The sequence below is a fragment of the Sorex araneus genome, chromosome 1, assembly GCF_027595985.1.
Source record: "Sorex araneus isolate mSorAra2 chromosome 1, mSorAra2.pri, whole genome shotgun sequence".
NCBI lineage: Eukaryota > Metazoa > Chordata > Mammalia > Eulipotyphla > Soricidae > Sorex > Sorex araneus.
The window spans coordinates 361,753,953-361,780,849 of NC_073302.1; the positions used below are offsets into that span (position 1 = coordinate 361,753,953).

Below are 26,897 nucleotides of genomic sequence, written 5' to 3' on the forward strand. Positions count from 1 at the left end.
TCCCCTGGGAAGCAGAAGCTATAGACAGAGCCCCTGTGAAGAGATGTCACTAGTTCTAGTTTTTCAGAGATGTGAATACTGATTATAAACAATAAGAAAATTTTTAGTTTATAAGGATTCTTGGAAGAGAATGTTCAGAAGTTGAAGCTACAGATGCATGCAGACATCAAGGGGTAGTATCCGCTGGTGGATACAAGTGGCCAGATGAATCAGAGTATTAAGAGCATACATTCCCTACTCATCGGAAGGATTACCAAATGAGTGTGTGGGGAAAAATGAACTTAGCTGTTAGTTGGGTTTTTATGGATCTAACCCAGAAACTTACTTTTATAGTAATCAATGTGGAAAACCATCTTAAAAATAATTGTTTTACGTTTGTGTACTGGCATATATAGACAGACAGATACAATTATGTTTGGGAATATCATTGAGAATTACCATCATGCATTATTGCAATAGGTATGTATACCTTACATTGAAAATAGGTTGTATGTATTATTTCAACCTTCAACAAACTTGACCCAAAACAAAAGCGAATATTATTATCTCCTCCAGTTTGCAGATGAGCAACCTGAGCCTCAGAGAAACTCCTTAACCCTCCTAGGAGCAGAATCAGAACTCAGCATGGCTTTCCTGACCTAAACACAGTACTGCTTTTACTCCAAAAACTGCCATCAAATGATTATATAAAAAACTTCTGAGTAAATTTCTTCCCTTGTAAAAAGCAAAAACTTCATTTTTTAAAAAAATGCACAACTTTTAGTTTTTATTTCATTGAGTTAGAAAACTATGTTGAAAGAGGTAAACATTCTCTCACAATGGATAAACAAAAAGTGGTATATCCATCAACCCAATACAATTAATCCTTGAGCCACATCGGGGGTGGGGTGGGGTACCACCCACACCAATCACACACAGTTGAAAATCCTGGTATCAATTTTGACTCCCCCACAAACTTAAAGTTTAATATCGTTCTGTTGACTGGCAGCTTTGCTGATTATATAATGATCAATTAGTAATATTTTGCATGTATACTGTTGGATAACATTGGTCAGCCCTTTCTCCCCTGCCGCAAGGACTTTGGGTTTACTGAGTAACACCCATCACAATGCTCCTGAAGCACTCCCATTCATTCTCCTTTGTGTTCGGCTATCTCTTAATCGCTTATTTTCCCTAACCAGAATCTGTATCTTGTAAAGTCAGAATCTTCAGAGGATTTTGTATTTTGTATTTGTAAGTGTAATATTGCTTTTCTCTTTCCTTTATGCCCTTTGCAGTTTACTTTAGGGCAACATCCTTTTCATATAGACACAGGAAGACAGTTGTTGCTGTGCTCTTGTTACTAGAGAATTAATTGACTCCGAATAATATTTACTCCTGAGTATCTGTCATATTTACTAGACTTAAGCCTCAGTTGCCCTTAGTTCCTAGCATCCCAAAAGGAGGGTCCCAACAAAGGGACTGGGTGGACCCAGGGCAAGCTGTAAGCTACCCTGGCATTAAAAAGGGACAGGCCAAGCTCCATAAAACTTAAAATAATTAAATGCTGGAAACAACTGTATTATATAAACAACAACAACAAAAACAAAACCTTACAATGAGTTAAGAGCACAGTCATGGGAAAAACTCTGTCATGACCCAAAAAAGAAGCAACCGGACAAAGATTCTGCTGGGGTTAGGAAGGACTAATTTGGCTTGAGGACTAGTCTGGGATCTGTAGGGTTGATTATGCAATTTCACCTATGTGTAATTGCTACCGTTAACCTTTGATGTTTAGACTTAACTAACGCTGGAAGACTGGAAGGGGACAGAGTGAAAATGCATTTGAGAGAGTGAAACTGGATGGGGTGTGAGAGACTGGGAGGAGAGGAGCTGAGTCTGGTATGGAGATGGGGATTGGAATAAACTGTGACTGGCCACCAACCAGCATGGCCATGTTCTCTCCCTCATGCGTCCATCAGTGGCTGGCTGCCGGGGTAGGGAAGCAGCTCCTGACCACCAAATGCACGTGGCAAGTGCCCACATTTTTAACTGAAAATTTATGTCATCTGTTTACAGGATTAAGTATCTGTCAGCCCCTACATCAATATTGTTTCCTGAAACAAAACACGACAGATGTTACACATGCTGTGAATGCTAGGCATTGAAAATGAAAAATAATGTAGAAAAGAAATCCATATTTGCTTATTTATAGGCATGCTTTGATGATCTCTAAAATATTTTCCTATTTATTTAAAAACTGGTGCAGTACAAACCAATGTGGTCACTTTCACAACCCAATAAGAAGGAATAAGATACTGATCCATGCTAATACACAGAGAGACTTAGAAGGTATTACTCCAAGTGTGAAGACTCAGACACAAATGACTACCAACACTGCATGATTCCATTTACAGAAAATATCCCAAATAAGCAAATCCACAGAGACGGAATGAAGACCTAGTGGTTTCCAGGGACAGAAGAGAATCAGCAGACACTCATGGCTATGAGTTTTTCTCAGGGGGTGATTAAGGTGTTCTGGAACTGAGAGGGGGCCGGAGTTCAGCCACACTTAAATACATACGTGTCACCGAATTAGATACTTAACATGATGAATTCCATAGTATATGTGTTTGGCCATAGTAAAAGTTATCTCCCCACAAAGTGATTTTAGGCATTTGAAAGGTAATGGAAGATATGCTATAAGCCATCAGCAGACCTGGAAGGGAAGCTCTGATGGGCTGACCCATGTGGGCTGTCCGGGGATCGGGTCTGAGCTGACCAGATGTATCTTTGATAACAGAAGTGTCCCCTGCTCTGAGTAAGCCCTTGGCTCCCAGCAGGCCCCCCTGGTTGCTGACTTACTCTCAATTTGCGGGGCACTTCGGTCATTGATCTGCGTGACTTTTCGTAGGCGAGTTCCTTGCTGGATGTCAGCCAACAGTGCACTCCGACCTTTAAGATCTGCCTTCCTCAAGCTGGGAGTGTCTGTGCTTATCTGTAATAGAGTAAAAGCAATATGATAAGGGCAGGTAACATTTGCCGGTCAGCCAACTTTGTGACTACTGTAAGGTCTCCCCAACTACCCTGCCAAAGCCAATTCCAACTCTGCAGACACCTGAGGACCTAGAGGGACCTCCTTATTGAGCTTGAAGTCCCAAGGTCCCCAAATCATAGACCATCTTCTCCTCTCCTAGGTGAACTCCATCCACATCTTAGGGCTTCTGCCTCTGTGTTATGGTCCCTGCTTCTAGGATCTGAGTCATCACCTAGTCTCCTGTCCCCTCCCTGCCTGTCCTGGATCAATCCTCTGCTGACCCAGCTTAGTGACTGAGGTTGGTTCTGTTAGATTGTCTCATCCTGGGCTATTCAGAGTGGTACTGCGTGAGGCTCAAGTCTAGTACTCATGGCCTCCCTATGGCTGGGCAGCCCAGTGGTCTCATCACCAAAGCAGAATCAGCCTCCAGGAATTGTCCCTTAAACATTATCCCCTTAGAGACCTTTTCTCATTCCCAATCTAAATAAGGCCATGATTATTTTCTCTCAGGGCACCATTTTTTCTTCTGTAAATTTTAGCATGAAGAAACTACAAAATGTATTTCTATTTTTCTATTCCATTGCCCACATTTCTACCTGAGGGCATGAACCTGAGGCTCACCCCAATTTTCCATATTAGGAAGAAAGGTCTTGTTTGTGTGGTTCACTAATATGGCTCCAGTGAGCAGGACAGGCCTGGCCCAGAGAGGCTTGATAACTACTCACTGACCAAGTGAGTGGGTGGATGAGTGAACAGGGGCCGGGGAGGCTGGCCTTGCCTCTAGGGTACAGGCCTGACACAGGGGCATGACATACAGCAAAGCCTTCTGCAGTGCAGGACTGAGCCTTGATGGAGTCCCACAGAGAGGGCTGTCTGGTGAGCTCAGGAACAGTTCTATCTGTTAAGGCCGAGCCGTAACCTGGGCAGTAGGGGCCTTAGCTGTTCCTGAAGATGGACAGACATCTGCTCTGAGCAGGTTCTGTTCTGAAAAGGACCAGCCAGATGTGTTGCCCCAACAGCCACCACCTGCCTCTCCAGCATCACCATGTAGATACCAGGCACTTGGCTGTGGCTTCCAGTCTCTGAGCCTGCCTGGCTCTGGCTGCCTCCTTCATGCTGACATGTCTCACACACACTCTGTGGGACACAAGCACACAGGCATCAAGGATGGGAGCATTCGTATTGCCTGGAAACATTCTTTCTGAACCATTAAGAGTTCATGGAGGACGGTCAACAGGAATGTGGCTTTGCCTTGCAATGTCCCATGAAACCAAAAAGCAAAATCCAAGAGAACCACAAGGAAGGTCCCAAACTTTATGTCATGTATATTTTAAGGGAAACAAGTATAATGGCAAGATATTCCTCAGACAACGTGCTTTTTAAAAAAGTCTTCGAGTCATTAAAATCAATTCACCATTTTAAACTGCAAAGTGTTCAGAATTTTTAAAAAGCCTCACTCATTTTATTTATAAATAATTAATGATCAGATGAAGTGACCAGCAGAAATACGGACATTTTTGTGAAACTCCAGCATGCAGGCATGCACAGTGGTGGAAGTAGTTTTTATAATTTTTTGTTGTTGTTGTTTTATTTTTGGGTCACGTTAGGCCATGCTTAGGGGTGAATCCTGACTCAGGAATTACTCCTGGCAGTGCTCAGGCAAGCACTCTGTCTGCTGGCTGTACTATCTCTTTAGCCCCAAGGAGAAAGTAGTTTGTAATCTTCCTAGTTACAAGATAAAGATCTCAGAGGTTTATTTGGATTGTCAAAGTGTGATTCAGGCACTAACCCTGGAGGAAGGGAAGGGTAAAACAAGGCATTCCTCTATGCAAAGAAGGAGTAGGAATGGTGGGCAAATGGGGGCGTGGGTGGGGGGTGGGAGAAGGCTGCTGTCATCTCATCTAATTTAAAACAATTTTATTGATGACCAAAATACATCCCCATTCCCTGACATTGCCTACTCCAAACTTTGAAGGGGAGACTTGTGAAGTCAAGGATAGTGTTTGTCCTTGGATTATGGATTTCACTTTTAGTTCCTACTGAGCACAGGTCTCAATTCATTCTTGATGATACCATGTGACAAATATGTTGTCAGATCTCTTCCAAAATGTTAAAAGAGAAATGACGAGTCACATTAAACTTCCAGGAGGCAGTTCAATTTGTGGGACTAAATCAGATGCTGACTTTTTTTTTTAATTATTCAAAACTTGTATTTTTTTCTTTTTAGCTTTCTGCTCAGAATCTTTCTTTTCTTTTTTTAAATTTTATTGAATCACTGGGAGAAAGTTACAAGCTTTCATGTTTGGGTTACAATCACACAATGATCAAGCACCCTTGTGTTGCATCCCACTAGAGGGCTCTTCCGCCCTTCGGACAACTCAGTTCTTCAGTCTCTCCCAGGAGGCAAGAAAGAACAACAGCTCTCTTCAGGGCTAACGTGGCCACCTATATATTTAGGTTTAGTGCACTTAGTACAAAAGGACATCTAAGGACATTTGTACATCAAAGACTATGTGACACAGTGACGGTCATTTCTTCTCCATCTACGAACTTTACTAATGATACATCCATGGCTGGCTCTGTTAAAGCCTACAATCCTAAGAACGCTTGTTTCTGTGGTTACTAGATGCAGAAGCAGGAAATTTTTTTCAAATATTCACCAGATCTCTTGTTCCTTTTAAATACTGAAAACTTCCTTAAGCCACTGCAGGAAGAGAAAATTGCATTCCCCAAGGCAACATCTGCCCCAATCATTTATACACAAAACAAGAAAATGGAACATCACTTCTAAGTTTGCTCTTGCTCTCTCCCCACTTCTTTTCCCTTGATTGTGGAGTGCTGGGGCCACACACCATTTACAGAAGCTGAGGGTGTGCTGGGCGTCATACCAGTAAAGTTGGCAAAGGCATTTCATGGTGGTTGAGGTGCAGGACACAGAAGTTGCAACCTTACATGTTCAAATCTCATTCCCAAGTCCCCTTGCCCTAGGGCGTTCTTAACATTGTTAATTGAGAGTGACAACTTGCCAGGTTCTCCATGAACAAACTTAGAAAAGCCAAATCCACACACGAACTTTTCACTGACTTGGTTCTCCTAAAGTAAGGTTTCAGATGGAATAGGATGGATTCATAAAAGATGCAAAGAAGCAGAAGAGCAATGCAAAGGAGCCCATCCCCCAGCCATGCAGAGACTGAGAAGCAAATCAACCAGATCAGAAAGTCATAAATGCAGTAACAGTACTAAGAGTCACGGCTGCCTTGCCTTGCAAAATTATAAAAACTTTTGCATATTCATTCACCATCCAACAAGTGAATGGGTCAAGCTGCAGTGTCTCATTTGGGAAAAGGAATTCTAAACACACGCCCTCCTGTTATTTGCTGTTTGCCATTCTTGTATCTGTCTGATGGACATTGGTTTTTGTGAGAAATACAGATCAAAATCTAGAGAGTTGACCCTGATAGACAAGTGTTGAACTGATATACAAGTTTTTCTTGTCTATGTCAGGAAAAACAGAAAGCCTATCATTTTGGGACACCTTTTTAGCCTTTGCACCTCAGGAAAATAGATCTCTGATGGGCTCAAACCTTATGAGAACTCCAATTTCCAAGCACACATCTTGCTCGTAACCCCCTCCCTCAGCTTCCCCCCACTCCCCCCAGTCTTGGTGCAGACAAGTATCAACAGCCGGGATGCTGCCACTGCATGGCAACGTTGGAGCCCCAAGTACTGCCAGCATGGCACCACCTGTCTTCTCCCTGCAGCTGGCATCTTTATCAGCCAGGTGGACGATCACCCAGAGCCTGGCATTCACAGAGCCATGTGCAATTTTTCAAAGAAGCAAAGCCTCCCAGATCCGGCCTGACACAATGTTCCCTGTACCCCAAATGTGCACCCGCCAGGTGGTTCCAGAATGAGGAATGCTGGGATCTGTTTCATGTCTCATTTTTAGAAATTCAGACAGGCGATTAGAATCAACAGATAAAGTGAATGGATCCTTTAACCTCTTGTTTTAAAGCCTGGTGTCTCAATCAGCTGTTTGCACACCCATGGCAGCCACCCAGAGTGGTTGTCGAGTTCCTAGACTTGCAGACGTGCCTTTGCTCTGTGTGATGGTCTGTGGGCAGGAAGAGGAGGGCCACTGCTGAGAGCTTGGGAGCAGGCTTATGTGATGCTGTTTCTGTTACCAAGAGGTAGAGCAGAATCAGGGTCTTTGTTGGGACACTCTAGGTCTTATTCTCTCTGGTCTGGTCCTATTCTCTCCACCCACTGGGGCATTTCAGCCGTTGACATGACTTTGACTACTATGTGTTGGCAGCTACCTTCTTGCCCAAGGATGGAGAAGTCAACGCAAACCACAGCCACTCTGTTACGCACTCTTGGTGATGTTCTCCTGAGGTATTTTCCTGAACATGGTCTCCTATTTTGCACCCACATATGCTGACAAGATGCAGCAATTTTTGTGCATTGTCTTTGTGCCTCCCAGTGGGGCCCTCCTCTACACAACCCCCAGAGGCAGCTCTCTGTGTCACTTCCCTTCCAGTTAGTCCCTTTAACGAACCCTTTGTTGGTGGCACATTGCTCTCCTGGTCGAGTTCCGATTCTTCCCATTGAAGGAGGTTCTTTGCCACCAGCCCAGACTCCCATAGGCAGACACTGCCCTTGGAGCTCAGTCCTGGCCCTGGACTTGAGCTGATACACACTGCTCATTTGCACTCATGTCTGGGGAACTTCCCAGGAAGACAGGCAAGAAGCCCCCTTTTGTCCCTATGCAGTCAGCTTCCCCTCTACAGCCGGGGAATCATGTCATTCCATGTGACACCTGCAAAAGTTTTCCATCTCCCTCAGAATACAAAACTTCCAAGTCTTCATTAAGATGTTTGCTGGGCACAGTCACATTTCTATATGCAGCCCTGACTTCATTTGTAAATGCCATCGCTTCTCCTCGCAGGACAGCAGTGAGACAGTGGCACTATCTGCACAGCTTTCCTGGGGCGTGTTCTGCAGCTAGGGCTCTTTTCATAGCAATGGGGAACACTCTGATCCCTATGCGAGTCCCACATTCCTCCAGGAAGGAAAAAATCAGGAAAACAAACAAACAAATGAACATCTAGGGAGGGGGTGGAAAGCAGAGAGTCATAGAAGGGGCTGGAGAGATAGCACAGCAGGTGGGGCATTTGCCTTGCACGTGGCCAACCTGGGTTCAATCCCTGGCACCCTATATGGCCCCTGGGACCCACCGGGAGTGAGCCCTGCAAACAGAGCCAGGAGTTAGCCCTAAGCACTGTTGAGTGTGGCCCCAAACCCAAAATAAGCAAAAGAAAAGAAGGGACATGTGGAGATTAGAGGACAGAGATGTGTGTGGCAGCCAATGGGGACAGGCCACAGAGGCCATGATTCTCATGGCAACGGCAGTAGAGCCAAATATTCAGAAAGGCAATGAATGTAAGTGCCTCTTTGTTTGAGTATTTATTTTTGCAGACATTGAACTCAGGGTTCACTCATGCAAGGTATGTGTTCTACTGCGCCACATCCCAACTTCAAAGATCCGTCTTTGGGGCCAGAGAGCAAGTCCAGCAAGCCTGGCGTGCGAGTGACCTGGTATGTTCCCCTGAGCACTGTCAGGTGTGGCCCCCAGGCTCCTCCCTCCCCATCTACCTTTAAATGGGAGGGTGGTTCTTTAAGCTGTGTCACAGCATAATGGAATTATAAGCAGCTCACGAAAATTGCTGGAGAGGGGAGTCTGGAAAGATAATGAGAAGTCAGCTGAGAAAACCCCTCAGCTACTCATGTCAAGGAGAGAGCCGACCTGCGCCAGGCATCAGGTTGGAGGTGTGAGACAGTGTGGGGGGAGGGACCAGCATTGAGCCCCTCAGCCCCACCCCACATACACACACCTTGCCTGTTTGTACACAGGTACACACACAGGCACATATGTAATGGTCACCTGTCTTTTTTGTCTTTTTGTTGCTTCGAAGTACCTTCTCTCTAATCTATGTCTGGACATTCTGTATGTGGGTAAAAATGCACCCATTCCTCTCCATGGATTTTCTGGGTGGGAGCTGCCAAGCTGGTGTCCAGGACCAGGGCCCTATCTCTCCTGGAGGTGGCCCCCAGTGCTTAGGGACATACTGTCTGACTTTCCCTCTCCAGACCCTCCACCAAACCCAGGAATCCAGTGGCACAGCCCCATGGAATGCTTGGCTCTTGTTTTCTGTATCTTGCAGAATTCAGAGGACTCTGGATAGCTTTCGCATTTTTGTGTTTGTTTGTCTTCTACCTTCTGCCTCCTTCAATGCCTCATGCCTCCCAAACCTTCTACTTCTTTTTTTTAGTGCTACATCCAACCAGCTAATTCTTATAAACCTTTTGTACTTTTGGACTTACTCAACAAACTGTTTTATAGTCCACACCCCCCTCCCCCAAAGCACACTGTTTGCAAGTTCCTCTGTCACTACTCATACCTTATCAAATATTTTGACTTTTTTTTTTATGTGAGTTTTGAGTGAGAGCTCTTAGCATGTTAAAAAGAAAAAAGAGCCACCCCCTTTCTACTACTGGAGCATGTAGATATTATTATTTTTTTTAACCATAAGCTGTCTATCTGAATTTTGGTGGCAGAAATTCCATCTAAAGCTGAGCTCCCAGACCTCTGGCTTCTGTCTGCTGTGCCAAACATGCAGGTTGGGAAGAGAAGTGCTACCTTTCACGGTTACACTGTGATACAGGTTCTTCACAGCTTCAATCCTGCTGTCCTTTTGTCTCTAGATGGAAATTTGCTTTTCTAAAAAAGATTATTTTTTGTTTGGGGGACCTTACCTAGTGGATTATTCTTAGTGGTGCTTGGGGGGGTGGATGGGCATATCTGGTACCAAGAATTAAACCAGAGTCAGATACGTGCAAGGCAAGTGCCTTAGCCCTTGCAATATTTCTCTGATCCCACTGGATAGGAATTTGATGCTAATATTCCCAGGAATTTTAAGACTAAAAATGAAACTATTAGAAGATCTGACTGTTATATTTGCTGGACTTTCTTTGTAATTTTATTCTATTTTATTTTGATAGTTTAGGTGATATGATTACAATAGAATTGGAGTCTGTGGTTTTAATGTAGTTATTGCATCCTATGACCATCAGAGTCCCTAAGCCTTTCTACCACTGTCCCTAGAGTCCCTCTAGTCTGACCTTCATTCCCAACCCTTCTCCTTTTGCTTGGTAATCATTTTTTTTTAAATTCAAAGCCAAGAGTTTATCACTATTCAATCTTGTCTATACCCTTGTTCCACAGATGAATGACATCATCCCTCTCATTTAATTCTATTAACATACCATCCAGTACCACCCACATTGCTGAAAAATGCAGGATTGCATCTTTTCTTACATCTGCACAGTATTTTGTTATGTACATATACCACAATTTCTTTATGCATTTGCTTATTATTGGGACATTCAGACTCTTTCTATATCCTGGCTCTTATGCTTATCATAGCATGAACTTAGATGCAAATTATAAATATTTAAATCTTTTTGAATTAGTGTCTTTTATGTTCTGGGGGTAGATGCCAATAAGTGGAATTTCTGGGTCATATGTGAGTTCTACTCTCACTTTCCTGGAGAATCCACATACTGTTTTCCATAGAGACTAAACCAGATAACATTCCCAGCAGCAGTGAGAGAGGGTTCCTTCCTTACCACATCCCCAACAACAACATAGCCTTTTTGATATATGCAATTCTCACTGGTATGAGATGATATCTCATTGTGTCTGATTTGCATTTCCTTGATAAGTGCCTTTTTCATATGCCTATCAGTCATCCAGATGAAATGACCTTTTTAAAAAACCTGTGGTGGGGCCTGGAGCAATAGCACAGCGGGTAGGGTGTTAGCCTTGCACGTGGACGACCTGGGTTCAATTCCCAGCATCCCATATGGTCCCCCAAGAACCGCCAGGAGTAATTACTGAATGCAGAGCCAGGAGTAACCCCTGAGCATTGCCAGGTGTGAACCCCCCCCCCAAAAAGCAAAAAAAAAAACCCCAAAAACCAAACCCAAAAACCTATGGTGGACCCATGAAAAAACAATATTTAGACTAAAAAAGAGGCCAGAGTTGAGAAGCTAGGTCCTGAAATTATTAATAAATAACAATAGCTTCAATCGTTCAACAGTATTTCAAAACCTTGATTTGAAGTGGTGTCTTCTACTTCTTTTAGATAAATAGTATTGTCAGAAAGAAAATGGACTCCTCCAGAAGACTCATTTGCAAAGAGGTGGGGGATCTGAGTAGACAACAAGGACAGAAACAGTGCTAAGAAAAAGAATGGGAAGACTTTGCAATATCTGTTCCAAATACTTCACCGTACAGACTCCTTTAACGGGCACTCAAACATGCCTGTGGCACTGGCTCTGCGTATCAGATGATCACTGGCTGATGAAGCGCAGAGGGGAAGCTGTAAGTGATCTTGCAGAGAGCGGAAAGCTGAGCCCAGCAAGCCTTGGCTTTCTCACCACCAGGCTCTACAGACACTCCGTCAGGACATCCCCAAGGAAAGCAGCGCAGATGAAACACTCGAATACGTGGCAAGCCTGTCGCTGAGGGGGAGTGTGCAATTCCTGCTGTCGGGGCCACGGCACATGCTGCTTCTCATGAAGTGTGACAGCCCAGGCAGGAAGGAGGGGGCAGAGAAGGATGATCAGGAGGGAAGGGGAACAGGAAACAGGGACAGAGACCGAGGCAGAGCGGCTGCTGCTTTTCGGAAGGCTGGGGCCTGAGCCGCTAAGTGTTAGTGGGATCCAGAGCCCGAAAGTGCAGCCAGTGCTGAACCGTGGATGCTGAGGAGAGCCAGGTTCCGGGTTCGTGCTGGGAATGTGTGCCAACAACTTCCTTGTTGGCAGGGTCAGGGGTGGGGGTGGGGGGACTGGAGCTTTTCAGATGGAAACTATGCAGAGTAAACCTATCCTGGGCTGCTGATAACCTCCATTGTTAATAGCCTGTACCTGAAACTCCCTCAACAGGTAACAGAACCTCCCTCAGGTCAGCCTGGAGACAACCCTTCTCTTCCTTTCCTCTCCTCCTGCCTGCAGGGCAAAAGACAGGGTTCTAGCAGAGGAACTCCTGTTTATTAACTCTGAAATGGATAAGGATTATGAACTGACCTCAAATATGAAGGGAGACAAAGGTAACAAAAATGTGAACCCCAAGGGGGTGGTGATTCTAAAATTCCTAGAAAGTTCACAATGTTCTTAAAGTGTTTGTGAACTGATTTTAGATATTAAGGTAAATGGACCCAGGCTTTTTTTTTTTTTAAACTTTCCTAGGTCCTTTGGCACTGAAAGTTCAACAGAACCCTTTGGGTCTCTGCTTGCATTGGGAGAAGCAAGGACTGGAAGGTTAGCCAAGAACAACATCGAGTCTCACTGTTGGGCATGAAAGGAAAGTCTTCACCTTCATTCCAGAACCTGCTTCCAAACAGTCCTGTGTCGGACACTCAGGGCAGCAGACTAGATGTTCTGTATATGTGCTCCAGGACCTCATCATCATATTGGTCTTCATCTAGTTTGGGATCACCTCGGTGAAGAGTGGTGATGAAGAACTTTCTTTCCGCCCTGGCACCTGTCTTCCAACCCCCACCTGATGTCTCTCTGTGGTGCCTGTTCTCAACTTTGTTCTTCCAAAGTTGCTTCTTTTGTTGGCAGTTGAGCTGACAAATGTATAGTCAGCGGCCAGCTGGGAGAAGATAATCTGGCATGGTTGGAAAGAGTGGGGCTCAAGGATCCATTTTGCAATTTGTTATTTTGAGTTTTCAGGTAAGGAAGTATCTGGCTCAAGTTGTGGTCAAGTGGTCTTGGAAGGGTAGGTCAGGCCACCAGGCTTCATCAGCCTCCTATCAGGGGGGTCAGCCCTTCCCTGCAGTGAAAAAGGAAAGTTTGGAAGGGCAGGCAGAGAAGCAGGTAGGGCAGGAGGTAAGGCTCTTGCCTTGCCTGCAGTTCTGTCAGCTGTGGTTTGAATAAGTGAATCTAGCAAGGTTATAGGATGTGAAGTTAATACATACAAATCAATCATGTTTCTAATGTACTAGCAATAAATAACCAGAAGCTGACAATGTAAAAGCCTTTTAATACCTTAAAATAGCTCCAAGTACAAGTGAAATATGTATACGTAAATCAAGCAAAATATGGACAGGATAAGGGCTCCAAAAACCAGAAAATGCTGATAAGTTTGTTCAAAAGACTAAACAAATGAGGATAGTAATACTGTGCTCATGAATTAGAGGACTCTACATAGTAACAATGCCAATTAGCTCTAAGTTAATCCATAAATTTAATGCAATTCCAATCAAAACCCCAATAAGATTTTAAAACATAAAATAGATATGGTGACTCTGAAAGTTACATAGGAAGACAAAAACTTAGGATAACTAAAATGATCTTGCAAAATAACATCTGGAGGCCTTGAACGACTTGATTCAAAACTTACTACAAGCTACAGTAACCACAAGATAATATGATACTGGCAAAGGGAATAGAATTGAGTTTAGAAATAGATCCATACAAATGTGATCAGCTGATTCTGACAAAGGCATAAAAGCATTTTAATGGATAGAGAACAAACTTGTTATTTATTTTATTTAATTTGTTGTGTATGCAGCAAGATAGTTTTTATTGAACGAAATTTTACTTAGAAAGATGTGAAGGGGAAGAAAGAGAGGAAGTACATGTTGAAGAGAGAACATGGGCATCTCAAGAGTGGAAAAAGCAAGAAAAATACATAGAGACAAGCAAGTGAGATGCATATTCAAGGGCATGTATCTCCTATGTAGGAACATGGACTTAAAGAGTGAGCCAGAACAATTTCTAAAAAAACAAATGGTACTGAGATAACTGGACACTCATATTCAAAGCAACAAAACCTCCAAATTTCACTATATCTAAACTTCTGATATCACAATTAGCTCAAATGGATCATAGATCTAAATATGTAGCATAAAACTACATTTTTATTTTTTAAAAAAGAAAACATAGGCAAAATCATTGAAAACTAGAGCTAGGCAAAAAATAAAAACAAGAAACTGAGAAACTATAAAGGCAAATTTATAAAAGGAAACAACAATTCATAAAAGGAAAAACTGATGAGTTGACCTTTATAAACAACTTTAAATCTTTGTTTAGGGAAAGACCCTTTAAGAGAATGAGAGGATGAGCTACATATACACTGGGATAGAATGTTTTCAAACTGCATATGCAAGAGAGAGATGACAGCTAGAATGCATAAACAATCCAGAATTAAATAGTAAGAAAGTAAAACCCCTCACTTGCCAAAAGGGCAAAAGACTTAAGTAGATATTTCACCCCCCAAAAAAGCTACCTCTGTGGCAATTCAGAGCATAAAAAGATGTTCATATCACTAACACGAGGGAAATGCAAACTAAAACCATATTGAGTAATCACTGCACAACCACTGTAATGGCTAAAAACAAAGCAAAACAAAAACTTGACAATACTTTGTGCTCGCAAGAATGAGGAGCAACTGGAACATTTATACACCTTTGATATGCTCGTGAGATGTTATAGTCAATACAGCAAACAGTTTGGCCGCTTCATAGAAAGTTAAATATACACTTAGTAATCTCACTGGGTATTTACATCAGAGAAATAGACTTGCATTCTTCATCTAGAAGCTTGTACATAAATGTCTCATCAGATTTATTTACAATCACCATGAATGGAAACAACCTGAATGTCCTTCAATGGATGTCTTTTAATGGATTAACTCACTGTGGGACTCTACCCAGCCATGAAACAGGAAGACAGGAAGAAGGAAGAAGCCTTGATACATACCATATGGATAAATCTCAAACACATTACACCGAGTGAAAGGAGGTAGGGTTATAAGGGTACATGGTGCATATCACACTTATAAGACATTTTTAAAAGGCAAGAATGCTACAGAGATAGAACAGTGATTGCCAGGAATTAGAGACACAGTTGGATGTGATTACAAGAATTTAGTAACACTAGACAGTTTTTTGGGTGATGGAACTGTACTACATCCTGACTGTGGTGGTAACACCTCATTTTCCTCCCCTGCAGAAGTTCATTTGAGCACAATGTCAACTTAAAAATAAAAACGTCAATAAAAACAAACAAACAAACAAAAGACCACCGGAGAACATCTGGGAAGTAGAAGACAGAAAATAGAGGGAGCAAAAGTATGAACACCAAAGACCTCAACAGGGTTGGGAGTTCAAGCATAGAGTCAAATGCTGCCCCAGACAGCAGGAATTTATGTATATCCTTCCAACTTACAAAATACATTAGGGAGGGGCTGGAGTTATAGTGCAGAAAGTCAGGTGCCTGTCTTACGTGTAGCTGACACTGGCACTACATGAGGTTCCAGAGCCCTTCCAGGAGTGATCCCTTGAGCACAGACAAGGAGTAACCCTGAATACAGTTGGGCTTTGGCCCTAAAACAAACAAACAAACAAACAAACAAACAAACAAAAACCAACAACAAAATATATTGGTGAAAAGTGACAATTCACTTGTCTTGAGCTTAAGGATTCCTAAATGGCTAAATAAACATTATTTGGGGGCAATGTCTTTGAGAGTGTTTTGGACAAAATTAGCATCTAAATTAGCGCCATGAGAAAAGATTGCCCTCACTACTTTGGGCAAGCATCATCCAGTCCACTGAGGGCCCAGGTATAACGAAAAAGAAGAACTAGCTCTGCTCTCCGGGAAGCTAAGAGATCTGTTTTCTGCCTCAAGCCACTGGAGTCCCTTATTTTGAGGTCTTGGGCTGTGGACTTGGCTTTCCTGGTTTTTCAACTTGGAGTTCACAAATTGTTTTTCTTGGCCTGCATAATTCAAAATGATTCTTGTTTTTAAAAATCTCCTAAAAATACAGATCAAAATGGATTAAAGACCTCAACATCAGACCACAAACCATAAAGTACATTGAAGAGAAGGTCAGCAAAACCCTCCACGATATTGAAGATAAAGGTATCTTCAAAGATGACACGGAACTAAGCAATCTAGTAAAAACAGAGATCAACAAATGGGACTACATTAAACTAAAAAGCTTCTGCACCGCAAAAGATACAGTGACCAAAATACAAAGACTATCTACAGAATGGGAAGGGATATTTACACAATACCTATCAGATAAGGGGTTGATATCAATGGTATATAAAGCACTGGTTGAACTCTACAAGAAGAAAACATCCAACCCCATCAAAAAATGGGGCGAAGAAATGAACAGAAACTTTTCCAAGGAAGAGATATGAATGGCCAAAAGGCACATGAAAAAGTGCTCTGCATCACTAATCATCAGAGAGATGCAGATCAAAACAACCATGAGATACCACCTCACACCACAGAGACTAGCACACATCCAAAAGTACAAAAGCAACCACTGTTGGAGAGGATGTGGGAAGAAAAGGACCCTTCTACACTGCTGGTGGGAATGCCGACTAGTTCAGCCCTTTTGGAAAACAATATGGATGATTCTCAAAAAACTAGAGGTTGAGCTTCCATTTGACCCAGCAATACCACTGCTGGAAATATATCCCAGAGGAGCAAAAAAGTATAGTCGAAATGACATCTGCACTTATATGTTCATTGCAGCACTATTTACAATAGCCAGAATCAGGAAAAAACCCGAGTGCCCTAGAACAGATGACTGGTTGAAGAAACTATGGTACATCTATACAATGGAATACTATGCAGCTGTTAGAAAAAATGAGGTCATGAAGTTTGCATATAAGTGGATCAGCATGGAAAGTATCATGCTAAGTGAAATGAGTCAGAAAGAGAGAGACAGACATAGAAAGATTGCACTCATCTGTGGAATATAGAATAATAGACTGGGAGTCTAACACCCAAGAATAGTAGAAATAAATACTAGGAGGTTGACTTCATGGCTTGGAGGCTGGTCTCTCATTCTGGGCAACTCAGAGAAGGAAACACCAAGTAAGATGTTGGAGGTCATGCGGGGGAGGGGTGACTCGTCCCAAATGTAGACTAGAGACTAAACACAATGGCCCCTCAACACCTTTATTGCAAACCACAACACCTAATCAGAGAGAGAGAAAACGAAAGGGAATACCCTGCCATAGTGGCAGTTTGGGGTGGGGGGAGACAGGACTGGGGAGGGTGGGAGGGATGCTGGGTTTACTGGTGGTGGAGAATGGGCACTGGTGAAGGAAAAGGTTCTCGAACTTTGTATGGGGGAAACATGAGCACAAGAATGTATAAATCTGTAACTGTACCCTCACGGTGATTCACTAATTAAAAAAAAAATCTCCTAAAAATATATATCCTATTGATTTTGTTTCTTGGGAGAACCCTGACTACTATACAAAAGTATTAATACCCTGATTGATTAATAATAAATATAAAAAGTAAAGGGGAGTAGGGGTGAAGAAGAGGAGGAAAAGGAAGATATTAGTGAGCTAATCAGCATCATTCATAGCAGTAATAAGTAGAAGATCTTCATGAATAAATAACAATGTTTCTCTGTTACGTAGAGTGCAATTTAAACTCAATGCCTCCCAACAAATCTATTACCTTTCAAGAACTTTAGCCAGAAAAGTGAGTGCCACTGAAATGCTCAAACTACACTCAAACTTACACTGTCATTTCTTCTAATAATTGAATTTCCATACTAGGTCATTTCTTAACACTGTGACCTTTGTACCAGCAGTGGTTCACATTCGAGCGTGGCTTACTTAACACAAATTCAAGCACCCACATGTTAACACCAGAGTGTGTCAATATGAAATGCACATATGGCCTCTCACCAAGCTCAGATTTCTACCCCTTCTATTCCATTGTACAACAGTGATGATGATGATGATGATGATGATGATGACAATATATCCTGAGGGCAACAAGTGGGGTCCTTCTCATTTAAGTGATGTCCTTTACATCCTTCCTTGGGGTCTTGATTCTAATAGAATCTCAAGGCCCTGAAAAAAAAGTGAAGTGTTTCTTTTGGAGCCTGGGAAAGTTTGAACACTCAGAATAAACCATGCCTGACATTTGCCTTAAAAAACAAACAAATAAAACAAAACAAAATTGTGTCTCTCTCTAGTACACATCCAAAAGAACAAAAGCAACCGCTGTTGGAGAGGATGTGGGGAGAAAGGGACCCTTCTTCACTGCTGGTGGGAATGCCGACTGGTTCAGCCCTTCTGGAAAACAATTTGGACGACTCTCAAAAAATTAGATATTGAATTCCCATTTGACCCAGCAATACCACTGCTGGGAATATATCCCAGAGAGGCAAAAAAGTACAATTGAAACAACATCTGCACATGTATGTTCATCGCAGCACTGTTTACAATAGCCAGAATCTGGAAAAAACCCGAATGCCCCAGAATGGATGACTGGTTGAGGAAACTTTGGTACATCTATACAATGGAATACTATGCAGCTGTTAGAAAAAAGGAGGTCAAGAATTTTGTAGTTAAGTGGATGGGCATGAAAAGTTTCATGCTGAGTGAAATGAGTCAGAAAGAGAGAGACAGACATAGAAAGATTGCACTCATCTATGGTATATAGAATAACAGAGTGGGAGACTAACACCCAAGAACTGTAGAAATAAGTACCAGGAGGTTGACTCCATGGCTTGGAGGCTGGCCTCACGTTCCGGGGTAAGGGCAACTCAGAGAAGCGATCACCAACTACATTGTAGTCGAAGGCCATGTGGGGGAAGGGAGTTGCGGGCTGAATGAGGGCTAGAGACTGAGCACAGCGGCCACTCAACACCTTTATTGCAAACCACAACAGCTAATTAGAGAGAGAGAACAGAAGGGAATGCCTTGCCACAGTGGCAGGGTGGGGTGGGGGGAGATGGGATTGGGGAGGATGGGAGGGAGGCTGGGTTTACTGGTGGTGGAGAATGGGCACTGGTGAAGGAATGGGTTCCCGAACTTTGTATGAGGGAAGTATAAGCACAAAAGTGTATAAATCTGTAACTGTACCCTCACGGTGATTCTCTAATTAAATATAAATAAATTAAAAAAAAAATTGTGTCTCTCCCAGTCTCAATTTAAACTCAAGTTTAATTGTCTGTTCTGCAACTATGTGAGGCCTTCTTGGAACAAGGCAAGTTGGCCGGGAGTTAGTGTTGGCAGAGGCGCCAACTCGAACAAATTCAGAGAAGAACATACCATACAGAAAATAATATCCCAGGGAATTCAGGGATCACCACTGAGTGCCAGAATGACCCGCCTTTTCCTCTCCAGGCCTTTCTACCACAGCATGGCTGAATCACTACAAAACACAGCCAGGCAGTCCTGCCACCCCATTCTGTACAACCAGACACACTGTTCCCAGACACTCCTCCCATCAGCACCTCCTCTGCTGAGAATTCACAGCGGCTCTTGGTTCAAATCCAGGAGGCACTTCCTGAAAACCTCAGTGGGTCTTTCTCTCTTCTCTCTGACATTTCCAATTATAAACAGCAACAGCACGGTTCTAGAACCTGTGAACAACCCCAGCCTGCAAGCCTTTGTGCAATATGCGTGTCCCTCAACAGCCCTGTGGCTAAGTGCTGGTGCTTTTCTTTCTTCACCAAATAAACGCAGTGACTGCTGCATGCCAGGAATTCAGTTCGTATTTGTTTGACATTCTTCCTCAATTAAGCACAACATTTTGGTCTAGAGTTCCCCCACAAAGGTTATTGCTCTTTAGGGGGGACAGCATCTAAAATAAATAAACAAGAAATGATATCTGAAAAAACAAGTGAGAATGAGTAGAATAAAATTTTAAGCATAGTACAGAGGTAGGGCATTTGTCTGCATGTGGCTGACCTGGGTTTGATCCCTGGTCCCCCAGGTGGTCTCCTGAGAGTGCCAGCGTGATGCCTGATGTTGGAGCCAGGAATAAACCCTGAGTAAAGCAAAGTGTGACTCAAAAACAAAACAAAATCAAAAGTTATGCTTATAGGTCAAAACCAAGTAAAAAAAGAAATAAGGCAAAAAGGCAGGATTAGGAACATAATCCTCCTTCCCCCACTCTTGTGCCACTTTCACTATGTAGTTCCTTTGAAAGTTGTTTATTTAGTTATTGGTTTTGCAGCCACACACAGCAATTCTCAGGTGTTACTTTGGGCTCTATGCTCAGGAATCATTTCCAGGGGTGCTTGGGGGACCATATATAGGATACCGGGGATTGAACCAGGGTTGGCTGCAAACAAAGCAAGTACCCTACCCACGGTATCATCTCTCAAGCCCAATTAAGCTTTAATATTTTTTGTTAAGAAAACATTTGCTTATATCTATGTCTAAATAGATAAAAGGTCAGATAAAAGTTAGTATAGGAAATTTGAGACATATATGTCATTATTTTCAAGAATAACATAGGTTCTTCTATTTGATCCTAGCAACATCAAACTGAGACGAACACAGTCATTCAAGAACCAGTACTGGTGGTCAGAACCCACAGCTGAAGAGCCATAGTTTACCTTCTGGGTTGTGCTCAGGAAGGTGCCAGCAAAGCAGAGTAACCACCTGGAATCTACCCAGTCTACCCAGGACCTTGCAACACACTTGCATCGTTTCAGACTAAGCCAAATTAGTGGGCCAGAATTCTTTCCAACAGTCTGCTGCATATCTCCACCCAGCACCTTAAATTCAGCACACCCCAAACAAGTTCCAAACCATCCCCCCAACACACACACACACACACACACATGTATATGTGCAAGCACTCTCATAGCCCATGCATATGCACACATACACACACTCCAGGTACACCTGTGACATGGTTCTCAGCAATATCTTTCAAGACCAGCAGCCTCACAATCAAGAACTGCCTGGTATCAAACTTGTCTTGCAATTTGAAACTTGTCTTCCTATCAACTCTACTTCCATCTTTAATACCTATAACCCTTTCTGTGTTGGGTGAGGGGTCTGCCAAGTAGTATTCGGGAAGATTGGGCCCCCTTCTGGAAATTCCTGGCAACTCCATCAGGCCTGTTCAAAGCCAGGGTCTGTGTCTGTGAAGCTGCTCTCAGGACCAGGGGAACCAGAGTCAGCCACATGGCGGGCACGAGCACTAACCCCTGTGCCAGAACTCTGGCCCTCATTCTTACCATGCTTCCTAGTTCACCACTTTTTGTGTTCACATGTTCTCTCTTCACCCCCACAACACTTAAATCACAGTTCCAGTTCTAGAAATAGCAGCAAGTCAATTCTCAGGTGTGCGGACAGATCTGCACGATCTCCTAATGGGCCTTGGATTGGAAAAATCTCTGCTTTCCGATTCCATTTTTATTCTAGATCTCCAACATTCCTTTTAAGATCACGATAAGACATCTGTGAAGGTCATGTGACCTGGTGTCTAGGGTACTGAAGGCTATTGCCAAGGTCTATGCTGGTACCTCCTGGCCACACATTGATTTACCACCAAAACTGCCTTTTCCCCTGGCCTCAGTATTATTCACATTCTTGGTATCTCAAGATAAATTCTCATGCTTCCATTCCATTTTCCAATATTCACTTCTCTAACTCTGGCAGTTGAAATTACACTTGTCTTCCAAGACCTAGCCATAAAGGCTCTTCTAAAGATTCCTAAATAAATCTAGACAGAATGAAATCTTTGCATCACTCGTTGCTTTCCAGCTTTTAGCCATGTATTGTAAAACAGCTGCCCATGTTCAGAGTCGAAACCAGATCATTGGTATCAGCAGAGATTTTTTGAGTTCTTTGATCTACGGGAGACTGACTCAGTATCTTGGGAAGCCCAAAGGCTCCCAAAAATTTCAGTAATTTCAGAACAGCTTGTGGGATTTGGGCCAACCTGGTGATGCTCAGGGGTTACTCCTGGATTTGTGCTCAGGAAACATTGCTAGAGTGCTCAGGAGACCACTTGGAATGCCAGAGATTGAACCCGGGCTGGCCACATGCAAGGCAAGTGTCCTTCTGCTGTACTATTGCTCCAGCCTGCCGTGCAGCCTATGATGGGCACAGCTACTTTCAGAGTTCTACTTTCATGTGACCTGTCTCTGCTCTTCGTCAAGAGTCAGGAATACAGCTAAATGCTTTCTGTGATTCTTCACCTCCTATTCCACTCGAAGAAGAAAGAAAAACATTCACCTTACACATTTATTAGCACCGCGGCTTCACTGAACTCTGGGGAGGGAGCTGGCAGATGTTCTATTGCAGCTCTGCCAAGCACTTGCCACAGTGCAACCATGGCCCCCAAATCGTTTTTGATCACCAGCTTTCCCTTGGTCACTGACCTCAAACTAGTGTCTTGACTACTCTCTTTCTCAATCTCCTTCTCCACTATAATTTCCTTCCTTCCTATTCTCACTTTCCTTCCTATTCTCATTTTCCTTCTCAACTATAATTTCCTTCTTCAAGCCTCTATCCCCTGCTTCAAGTGGTGCAAGTGAGCCTTTTGTTTTGTTTTGCTGTTGTGGGTTTTTGTTTGTTTGTTTGTTTGTTTTGGTCACACTCTGCAATTCTCAGGGGTTATTCCCAGTGCTGGGTTCAGGAATCACTCCTGGTGGTGTTTGGGGAACCATATGGGATGCTGGCAAGCAAATCCCAGTTGGCCACATGCAAGGCAAGTGTCCTGCCTACTGTAACAAGTGTGCAAATGAGCCCTTTTGGCTGTAAGATCCTTCCTGCCTTCAAGTCCTGTACTTCCCGCCACATGCCTAGTTTATAAAAATAAAATCCCAAAGCAGGTCTATCTTTAAGAGCAATTATCGAGCCTATATTCACATCCAAGGTGCAACTGTCTTTCCCAAGCCATTTTTTCTAGGCAGAAATCGTGTTTCCATCAGTCGATCAGTGCTTGGTCCAGTGTCTTCTAAATAATAACTGTTCCCCAAATATCACCAAACTAACGTCAGTTCTCTAATGGGAACATGAAGTGTGAATTAAAAATAAAAACAAGTATTTTTGCCTTGAGAATCACAGAGGGAGTCCGTGAAGTGTGACTCATACAACACACTCTCATGAATGACACTCCGTGTATATTTTTAATAAAATAGGGCCACCTCAAATCCTCCCTGCAAAAAAAATACAGGAGCATCTGTTGAACTGAACGCCAGCAATTCTCGAGGAGACAGAAATAAATTGAAGGTCATGACAGCTGCAGTGAATCAAAAGAAAATGCAGACCTTCATCGTCCCGAGTAACCATCAGAACATCTTTATGACAACTCTGACAGGGAAGGAATTTTGCTTCAATGGAATAGACTTTTCATTGGCTGAAGAAAATGGTAACAGAATAAAAGGAGAGGCTATATTTAGTTCACTTCTCCTAACTGTATTTTTGTCTTACACCTCCTAAAATTAGGCTTGCTGATTGAGGCTGCATGTAATCAGAGTGCGGGAGCCTGCCGTAACCATGGCACATGGCGAGGTCTGCCCAGCCACTGTCCTGCTCTGCACCCAGGAGCTCTGTCCCCAGAGTATCTCACTGCAGGCGACACCAAACTCTAAGTCTGAAAAGCAAGGACCAGAACCCACTCAGGAAAAGGCTGTGTGACAGCCACCGGGCTCCAGGCAACAGTCATACCAGCCCTTCTGCCAGCTCCAGACCCATCAGATAATGACACTTCTAGAAATTAGGACTAAGATGCCAACAGCGTCAACAAACATCAACTGCCTTTCAGGTGCTTATGATCTCATTGGTTACTCTTCATACCAAGAAATGTCAGAGCCAATACTCTGAGAGGTGATTTTTTGGGGGTTGTTGTTGGCAGAACACATGATTATGCTATTGCAAATGGAAAAATGAATGTGAACACTTAAAAATCACATAGAAATTTTTCAATAATGGTTTGTACTTATTATGCTCATTTTACTGCACAACACTATGAAAAGATGGTTTTAAATGTGATGAATCTTATTTTCTCTGGGGGCTGGGCAAGACCTTGAGGTGTTCAGACTTACTCCTGGCTTTGTGCTCAGGGCCATTCCTGGTGGTGTTCAGGGGGGCTGTATATGTTGTAGGCATGGAACTAGGTTGGCAGCATACAAGGCAAGTGACTTAATCCCTGTACTATATATCCCTGGCCTAGAATAATGTACCTTTAACAAAATACAAAATCCACATGGGTGTTAAGTCCGATGAAGATTCTGCTACTGGTGGGGAGGCCTTGCCTGTGTGTACAGGGGGATTATGTACACTTCTGAGTTTTCCTGTGAACCTAAGCTTGTTTGAACTACACAGCAGCAGCAGGTCTATTTAAAACATGGGAAATTACACAGACACAGATATATCCCACTGATTATTTGGAAATACTTGAAAAACACAATATTATAGGTGTGTCTAAGGAAGGGAGGATGTCCTGGATACTGCTAACAGCCAAAGCTGGTCCCCAAGAGCTGTGATCTGGGAAGTGAGTTTGATCACTAGATTAGTGGATGCCTGCACAGAACTTTTCATCTAGTCGGTCAAACAATGAATTAGATACCTGATAAAGGAAAAACAATCAAACAAACAAAAATTAAAAGAGAGTCAGCCCATTAAATACTTGCATTGCAGACCACAACACCCTAAAGGAGAGAGAGTGAAAGGGAATGTGCCTGCCACAGAGATGGGGGAGGGGAAAGTGGAGGGGATGGGAGGGATACTGGGATCACCGGTGGTGGAGAACAGCACTGGTGGAGGGATGGGTACTAGATCATTGTATGACTGAAATGTAAGCACGGAACTTTCTAAGTTTGTAACTGTACCTCACGGTGATTCGTTAAAAAAAATAAATATTAATGCTGAATATAGAACTGCAATAAACAAGTAGGATAAAACTGGAAAAATATTAAAAACAAAAAACAACAACAACAACAACAAAAAGAGAGCCAGAGAGATAGCACAGGGGTTAAGGCACTTAGCTTGCATATAGTCTATCCTGGTAACCCAGGTTTGATCCCAGCACCCCATATGGTCCCCTGAGCTCTGCCTGGAGTGATCCCTGAGCACAGGGCCAGGAGTAAACCCTGAGCACTACTGGGTGTGGCCTCAAACAATTATATAGAAGCCAAGAATTAGGATAAGTGTTTAGGAAAAAAATGTCAATGCAGGATTTTAGTTATTATTTTACGAGTTACTTACAAACCAAGGTTTACAATAATGTCAACATTATTTTTTTAAGACCATTAGTTTTCAGGGCCTTCTGCACCTAAGGATTTTGATTCCAGAGATCTAACACATTCGGGCATCCAGCGCAGCATCCGATAGCAATGCACTGGGACTGCGAACTGGGCTACAACGCTGTACTGCCGGGGGTGGATTTTTTTTTCCCTCCCCACCCTGTCTTCCTGCACGGAAAGCGGCGGGCTGGCGGCACCCACGTGGCAGGCGCCATCTTCTATGACTCCAAACCCAGAGGTATTCAGTTTTTACTTTTGGGGCTCCCAGGAACTCATGGGAAGGGGGCGTAACCGGCATGCCCTCGGCCCAGAAAAATCCGGAGCCGCTGAGCGCAAATCGGACCCTCTGCACCTAAAGACTTTGAATTCAGAGACTTCTTACAGCAATGCACTGGGACTGTGAGCTGGGCTATGTAATTTCTGGCAGAATTCTCCCTGGACTTTATACAGAAATCCAATTTATACAGACTTAACATTTATAATTGTCAGCAATGTGAAACGGTTCCTTTTGAACAGGTCTGACTTGGGGGGGAAACTCCAAATAATAACAGTAAGTTTTTGTTGAAATATTGAAGGTTTTTAATGTGGCAGCCACCTCTCTGGACTGTGAACTAAGCAAAAGCCCCACGCTGGCCGACGTGGCGTGGCGTACACCATACTATGAGGCGCGGGAAGGGGGATGAGGGGGAAAAAGAAAAAAAAAGGGAAAAGGAAAAAGGAAAAAAAAAGAGAGAGAGAGTTATATATTTGTAGCAGTGGGGCTACATATCTCTTCATTTCCAGCAATGAAAAACTAATTATCAAATGTAGTAGGTCTGTCTCTCTTGGGTGGAAACTCCAACAACTATAGTGAGTTTTGTGTTGAATTATGGAATGTAATCAAGGTAAAGAGAAAATGAAGTGAAATTCATTAGTTATATAGTAGGGGGTAGGGGGTGGGGGCGGGGGGTATACTGGGGTTTTTGGTGGTGGAATATGGGCACTGGTGAAGGGATGGGTGTTTGAATATTGTATAACTGACATATAAACCTGAGAACTTTGTAACTTTCCACATGGTGATTTAATAAAAAGTTAAAAAAAAAGACCATTAGTTTTCAAAAAAGATTTTTAAAAAAACAAACAGAATGGGGGGTGGAAATGAACAGAAATTTTCTCAAAGAAGAAATCTGTATGGCTAAAAGACACATGAGAAAATGCTCCACATCACTAATCATCAGGGAGATGCAGATTAAAACAATAATGAGGTATCATTTCACACCAGAGAGACTGGCCCACATCCAAAAGAACAAAAACAACCGGTGTTGGCTCGGATGTGGGAAGAAAGGGACTCTCCTTCACTGCTGGTGGGAATGCTGACTGGTTCAGCCCTTTTGGAAAACAATACTGACGATTCTCGGGGCTGGAGTGACAGCATAGCGGGTAGGGTGTTTGCCTTGCACGCAGCTGACCCGGGTTCAAATCCCAGCATCCCATATGGTCCCCCGAGCACCGCCAGGGGTAATTCCTGAATGCAGAGCCAGGAGTAACCCCTGTGCATCGCTGGGTGTGACCCCCCCAAAAAAACAATATTGACTATTCTCAAAAAATTAGAAATTGAACTCCCATTTGACCCAGCAATACCACTCCTGGGAATATATTCTGGAGAGGCAAAAATGTATAGTAGAAATGACATCTGCATTTATATGTTCATTGCAGCACTGTTTACTATAGCCAAAATCTGGAAAAAAACAAATGCCCAAAACCATATGACTGATTAAAGAAACTTTGGTA

The 26,897-nt window shown here is 43.0% G+C and overlaps 1 protein-coding gene across 2 annotated transcripts in view; it reads right to left on the bottom strand.

Annotated features, from left to right (window-relative positions):
- The window catches only part of WIPF3 (WAS/WASL interacting protein family member 3), a 108,040-nt gene that overhangs the window by 23,681 nt on the left and 57,462 nt on the right, over window positions 1-26,897 (bottom strand). For both annotated transcript variants that reach the window (XM_055135611.1, XM_055135616.1), the window contains exon 3: window positions 2,845-2,977. In XM_055135611.1, coding sequence (XP_054991586.1) covers window positions 2,845-2,977 — 133 coding nt within the window. The remainder of the gene's footprint in view (window positions 1-2,844; window positions 2,978-26,897) is intronic.